The sequence below is a fragment of the Pogona vitticeps genome, chromosome 11 (assembly GCF_051106095.1).
Source record: "Pogona vitticeps strain Pit_001003342236 chromosome 11, PviZW2.1, whole genome shotgun sequence".
NCBI lineage: Eukaryota > Metazoa > Chordata > Lepidosauria > Squamata > Agamidae > Pogona > Pogona vitticeps.
In genome coordinates this window covers 7940285-7946866 of record NC_135793.1, presented here as the reverse complement: position 1 = coordinate 7946866, position 6582 = coordinate 7940285, and the positions used below count along the sequence as shown (strand labels likewise).

Here is a 6582-nt window from a genome sequence, read left to right as displayed (position 1 = left end):
TTGGACTACAAATCCCATGCTATGCGGGCCTGTGCGTGGTCTCCCCATACCAGATCTCTGTCCCTGACTTTCTCCTGCGGTGCTGTTCCCTTAAGCTCTTTTCTCAGCTTCTCTTCCCTCCATCCAGAGCCCGGAAACCTCACCTGTTGAACTACAAGCCCCAAAGAAGAAGTCACGGCGCTGCACAGACTCTCTCTCTATACCCACCCACCCAGAAACCCCAGGCTTCCCAGCTTGGCTTCCAGCCTGCCGGATCCGGCCCCTCCTGGTCGGCGTGAGGGTGCCGGGCCGGACCCCTGCCCGCTCCCGGGACTTCCCACCCACCCACCCACCTCCGGGCGGCTCGCCGGCCTTTCCCGCCGCAGGAGCGAAGGGGAGCATCTTCGCGGCCGAGGGGGGGGGGGAGGGAGGGAGGCGGGGAAAGTGGGCGTGGCGCCCCCCCCCCCAGGCGGGCGGCCAATAGGAGGCCGGCCCGCCGGGCGGGTGTGGCCGGGGCGGCCCTATAATGTCCCGGCTCGGGCCGGCGGGGCGCGCGGCAGAGACAATAAGGCGAGCCGGGCGGGCGCAGCGGCCACCTGCTCGTCTCCCACTCGCCGCCGCCGCCGCCGCCACCATGATGTCCATGAACAGCAAGCAGACGTTCAGCATGCACCCGATCCTGCACGAGCCCAAGTACACCCACCTGCATTCCAGCTCCGAGGCCATCCGGAGGGCTTGCCTGCCCGGCCCCCAGGTAAGACCGGGGGAACCCGAGCCTCGCCCCGGGCATCGGCAGCGGGGGGGGGGGGGATCGGACCGGGCGGGGACCCAAACTGGAATAAAGGCGCAGGAGGGGAGGTGGGGGGGGGGTGAGCGAAGCTCTCTGGGTTAGGGACCCCCGAGGGCTTGTCAAGCAGGATCCTGCCCAGCTTGGGAGGAAGGGGGAGGCTTGGGGAGGGGAGGGGGGATGCTGAAGCAGCTCGCCCTCCGAGGGAGGCTTAGTGGAAGTGTCCTGGGCGCACACGGACTCCCTGCCGCCTTCTTGCCATTCCTGCGGTGCGCTCTGGGGTCCTCCCGGGTTTCACGCATCCTGAACGCCGCCGTCTGGTCCGGTCCGATGGCACGCGGGCCTCTCCTGCGCTGAAGGGCAGGGAGAGATGCCCGCAGGGAAGCAGACCCGAACCGGAGGCATCGGGTCCGAGGGACACCGCACGACGACGCCTGGCTTGAGCGAGGAGGAGGAGGGGGGGGCTCTGTGTCGTCCAGGAAAGGCGGGCGGGCGGGAAAGGAAGGCCGCCTCGCCGGCCAAAGAATTCTTTCCAGGGAGAGGGTGGATCGAGCTCCCCAGCCGCCTTGGCTCGGGTTCCCTTTCCCACCGACCCCTGTCTGGACTTCTGGGGTTTTGTAGAAATGGACCCCCCCCCCAGCTGGGATTTTCGGGCAAGCCGGGAGGAGATTCACCTGCGGTACCAAGAGGGGATAACGGAGAACTTGGGAGTCGAGGTTGGAGTCGACTTGGCTGCGACTCCCTCGAACTCTTCCAAAGGACGAAGTTTCCTTTGGGGAGTGGGAGGAAGACGACAACTCCCGGACGCTGGCCTGGGGATTCTGGGAGCTGGGGTCCCCACGGGAGGGGAACTTTTGTTGGGGCGTGGGTGGGCCTGGGGAGGTCCGGGGGGGCGCCGGCCTCTCTCTCTCTCTCTCTCCTGGGCGCTGTCCCCGCCACTGAGCCCCCCTTTTTTTTCTCCGCTTGCTTCCCTCCCTCCCGCTCCGGCCTCCCGCAGCTGCAGGGCAACTTCTTCGCCGGCCTGGACGAGACTTTGCTCCGCGGGGCCGAGGCCCTGGCGGCGGTGGACATCGTGTCGCAGAAGAGCCACCCCTTCAAGCCGGACGCCACCTACCACACCATGAGCAGCGTCTCGGTCTCCTGCACGCCCACCTCCTCCTCGGTCCACCTGCACCACCCGTCGGTGCTGGGCGGCCACGCGCACCCCCACGCCCACCCGCACCCGCACCAGCCGGCCCAGGGCCTGGAAGGCGACCTCCTGGACCACCTCAACTCGGCCTTGCCCTTGGCCGACGTGGGCGCCGCGCCCGGCCACCCCCACGCGCACCCGCACGCCCACCTGCCGGGCCTGAACGCCATGGGGCCCCCGGGGGGCCACGGGCAGCCGCCGCCGATGGGCATGGGTCCCCCGCCGCCGCCGCCCCCGCACGGCTTGCCCTCCCACGCCCTCCTGGCCGGCCCGGAGGCCGAGACGGACCCGCGCGAGCTGGAGTCCTTCGCCGAGCGCTTCAAGCAGCGGCGCATCAAGCTGGGGGTCACGCAGGCCGACGTGGGCTCGGCCCTGGCCAACCTCAAGATCCCCGGCGTGGGCTGCCTGAGCCAGAGCACCATCTGCCGCTTCGAGTCGCTCACCCTCTCGCACAACAACATGGTGGCCCTCAAGCCCATCCTGGAAGCCTGGCTGGAGGAAGCGGAGCGGGCGCAGCGCGAGAAGCTGGCCAAGCCCGAGGTCTACGCGGTGGGCGACAAGAAGCGCAAGCGCACCTCCATCGCCGCGCCCGAGAAGCGCTCGCTCGAGGCGTACTTCGCCGTCCAGCCGCGGCCCTCCTCCGAGAAGATCGCCGCCATCGCCGAGAAGCTCGACCTCAAGAAGAACGTGGTGCGCGTCTGGTTTTGCAACCAGAGACAAAAACAGAAGCGCATGAAATTCTCCGCCGCCTATTGATGGAGGAGAGAGAGGACGGCCCGGGAGAGCGGGGGGGGGGGAAGGAAAGAGAGCGAGAGAGCGCGTGTGTTTGTGCGTGTGTGTGTGTGTGAGAGAGAGAGAGGTAAGAGGATGGCGACAACGGGGAGAGACGATTTTTTTGGGGGGGGGAGATGGAAAAACAACAGCCCCCCCCCCAGGCGGATCTGCCTCCTTCCTCGCGTCCTGAACTTCACGGGAATACCCCGTAGCTCAAAAGGCCGAGGAAAAGAAAAGGAGGAAAAAAATAATAATAAAGGAAAGCGAGCGAACGGACCACCGCCGTCGGAAAGACAGAATAAACGGGACTCTTGTTTTCTAAGAGGAAAGAACAATGCAAATAATTTAAAAAAAAACTTTACAGGAGGAAAAAAAACATATGCTACTGTACCATATTCTTGGTGAGTGAAAAAGTTGGGTCTTTTTTTCGTGCATTTCTTTCTTGTTGCTCTTTGGTTCGAAGGAGAAAGCGGAGGGGGGGGCTTTATTACGCCATCCCATTTCCATCCCGGTATTTTTTTTAAAAGGGGGGGGGGAGTGGAGGAGAAGGGAAATAAGGAAATTTTAACTTGGGGAGGGAAAGAAAACCACGTTTCCTTTTCAGGTCCAAAACTGTGTTTTCTTTTGTTTTTTTAAAAAAGAGAGAGACTATTTATATATTTCTGACCCAAGTTTTTTTCCCCTTTTTTTAAAAATAGGGGCCCTCCCGGTTTGATTCGATGGGAAACCGCCCCCCCCATCTTCTTAAAAAGAAATTGTAAACACAGGGAATCCTTGGCTTAATTTTCCTTCATCCCGACGTCCTCTCCGCATGTTTGACACCTTTTGAGCTTCCTCTTCATCCCGCCCTAGGATCCCGTTTTAAGGTTTGCGACAGGCGCTCTTTTTTTTCCCTACCTCAACGATTTTCGGGGCGGAGGGGGGGAGCCGGGGAGGCCGTTTAAAGGACAAAAAAGAAGAGCCTGCCCCCCCCCCGCGAAGGAGAAGCAGCAACATTTTCCTATTCTTTCACTTGAAATATTTTAATTGCCTGTATAATTTCACTGTAAAAAAAAAACCCACAAAAAGACAAAAACCAACAACAGCGCTTTGACAATCAAATCATTAAATATTGCGTTTATGACTCTTTCAACCTATGGAAAAGCAGTAGAATTCCAGGAGGCGAAGCCCGGGGAGAATTTCCTGGGTTCCTTAATTCGACATCACTTTTAAGTTTGGGTGGTTTTTATTTTTATTTATTTTTCCCCCTTTTTCCTGCAGCGCACTTATGTCTACCCCGCGACTCCCTGCCCTGATTTAATTTTAGGACGCAATAACTGAAAAGGGACCACGAGGGGGTTTGTGTGCATTTAATTTATATGTTTTCCCTTCCCACCGCCTTCCAAATACTATGTTTGTTTGTTTGTTTTAAGGGTATGATCAGGAGAAATCACTTCTTTGTTCGCAACTGGTCACTTTCTTCTGTTTTGGGTTGGTTCCTTTGGCCTATTTGGAAACAAGCCTCCCAGGAACGTTTTGCCTCTTTTCTTTCCTTTAAGGGTGGGAGAGAAAGACAATTTTGTCCTCCGTTTGTGCCGGTGTGCGACGAATGACGTTCTGTGTCGGTGTATGCTCCGGAATTTCAAATAAAACATGCACGTTTTACCGCGTCCCGGGTTTTGGATAATCCGGGAGAGAAAGAGATGCAAACAGAGCAGAAATTGAAGTGCCTCCTTTATCAATCCTTTTTCTTCTTCTTCCGGGCAGCCCCCCCCTCCAGCCCCACCCCCGGCTGTAGCCAAGAGATGCTTTCACACAATACAGATAACCTTACTGCTAGCTGCCTCGCTCCAGATGCTGTCCTGCGTGGGCTGTCTTCTGCAAACTTTTGGTCCCTCTAGTTTTCGAGCATTTATTAAAGGGTGGGGGCGGTTTTGTTTGTGTGTTGCTTAGTTTCATTTCAGGTATCTTGGTGCGAAAAGCAAACTCAACCCAAATATTATTTTAAAATACTGCCCGAAAAGGGAGCGTATGATATCTAAATTTGCCTACTCCAACTCCTTCTTTTCGAGGTGGCTGTGATGATTTGGCTCTCCCCACCCAACCATTTCCCCTCCCTTCTTTAGGAAATAAAAACTGCTTAGCGAAAGTATTCTTACTTTTCTCACCAGGCGTGCGGGCGTGTGTGTGGGGGAAGTCGAAGGGGAAACCCACGGAATGTTTCATTAGAGATCGAATTGTCGATAAAATCTTCTGAAGCTAAAGCGCTTTCTATTAAGACTCTGCTAATAAGGAGCAGCCGAGTTGAAAGCTGTCACCGGTTTCCCTAGTTGTTCAGGGGGTGGACTGAAAGTGCATCAATCTAAGAAAGAGCATTGGCATTGTTTGCAAATCCTGTCAATACCCTGGAGTTACTTCTGAGTAGACGTGCATAGGTGTGAGTTGTGTGGAAGGTAAACTTTGGAAGCCTGTTCTGAACTGTTGGGTTTATTCGGCCTCCCAACTTAATTCAATTTAGCTTGCTCTCAACTCTCAGTTTTAACTCACCTTAATTTATTATTAACGATGTTTCTTTTAATCCTTTCCAACCCTTTCTGCCCTCCGGGCGGAGCTTTTTGTTGCTGGCCTTTAAGCTGCAGCAACAACAACCCTGCAGGGTAGGGCAGGTCTAACAGAGTGATTGGCCCGGGGCGGGGGGGAGGGATCAGGAGCTTCCAACAGGGCGCTGCACCGCTTGCTTTTTAAACTCCGCTGGCCGTAGCTTGGAGAAAATCTGGATCGAGAATAATTTCCGGTGATGCCCGACTGGGGATCCACAATTGAGGTTTCATTATGCCGCTCTATGTTGTAGGGCTAGAAATCTGAGGATATGGCGGGGGGTGGTGGTGGTCCTTATACAGTCTTTGGGGCGCAAATCCTCAAGAGAGGAAGCTTTGCTGGAGGGAATTTAAAGGACGCTTTTTATAGTGGCTACCGGCTTTAGAGGGAAAGAGAAAGGGAGAGAAACTGAGTTTTATGTATACCATTCCCTCCCTTCCGGAGGATGAGGGGGAGCAGTTACACACCGTTTTCTTTTGAAACACCTACCTATTGGGTAGACCTGCTTTGGACATTTCCGCAGGGTGAAGGCATCTCTCGATCTGGCCTTGAAGAAGCACCCCAGGGTCCGCAGAAAAGATTTTGGAATTAATTTCTCAGGCATGAGACACAAAAGTATCTGCAGTTTTGCTGCCAAGGGGCCTCCTCCCATCCCTGCCCAATCCCATCGCCCATCTCGTGAACTAGAGTTCCACAGCCCCTTCCACAAAAATAAAAATAACCAGAACCACCGGCTACTTCGGCTTGATCCACCGAGATAAAAGCGAAGCAAAATTAGTATTTTTTTAAAAAACCACCCAGTGATTGATAGAATGACGTTAAAAGAGCGGCGATGTTAGAGTGAAGTTGGAACCCATGCATCGGCGTTAGAAAACAGCTCAGCCACTGAGCACCTTGGACTAAGGAACGTTTGGAAAGCTCGGCTGGTGTAGCGCATTTGAGTCGGATCTGGCCACTCCGCATTCGGCAACCCGGTCCTCTGCGTGGTTCCTGGAAGCAAGAGAGTTCCGTGGGTCTTAGTCCTACCTTAAGTGAGTTAAGGTTGGTTAGCTCTTCCTTGGCCTTATTCTCTTGAACCAACCGAGCATCTTCTATAGATGGTCCACGTTCGTTCCACCTTCTGCGTAAAAACCCTTCAGATACCGGTTCTGGTGTTTCCATCCGTGTCTCCAAGGCCTTCTGTTTGCAAGATCTTCGCCCCTTTGGCTATCTTTCCTTAGTCTTCTAGTCCTCGTCGTCTATATGCAATGTGTCACCTCCCCAAGGAAGGACGGAA

At 55.7% G+C, this 6582-nt stretch overlaps 1 protein-coding gene across 1 annotated transcript; it reads left to right on the top strand.

Moving 5' to 3' along the window:
• Window positions 1–407: 407 nt before the first annotated feature.
• On the top strand, window positions 408–2802 carry LOC110091411 (brain-specific homeobox/POU domain protein 3-like). Its single transcript, XM_072981270.2, has 2 exons — window positions 408–733; window positions 1764–2802. Exons 1-2 carry the CDS (start codon window positions 506–508, stop codon window positions 2709–2711), a joined length of 1176 nt encoding a protein of 391 aa, XP_072837371.2. The 5' UTR covers window positions 408–505; the 3' UTR covers window positions 2712–2802.
• The last annotated feature ends 3780 nt before the right edge of the window (window positions 2803–6582 follow it).

What these genes read in the sequence shown, in the direction of transcription:
- LOC110091411 (XM_072981270.2), top strand. Translation starts at nt 506, where the DNA reads ATGTCCCGGCTCGGGCCGGCGGGGCGCGCGGCAGAGACAATAAGGCGA. An exon ending in CTTGCCTGCCCGGCCCCCAG is followed by an intron (nt 734 to 1,763) that starts GTAAGACCGGGG and finishes GGCCTCCCGCAG; the next exon opens with CTGCAGGGCAACTTCTTCGC.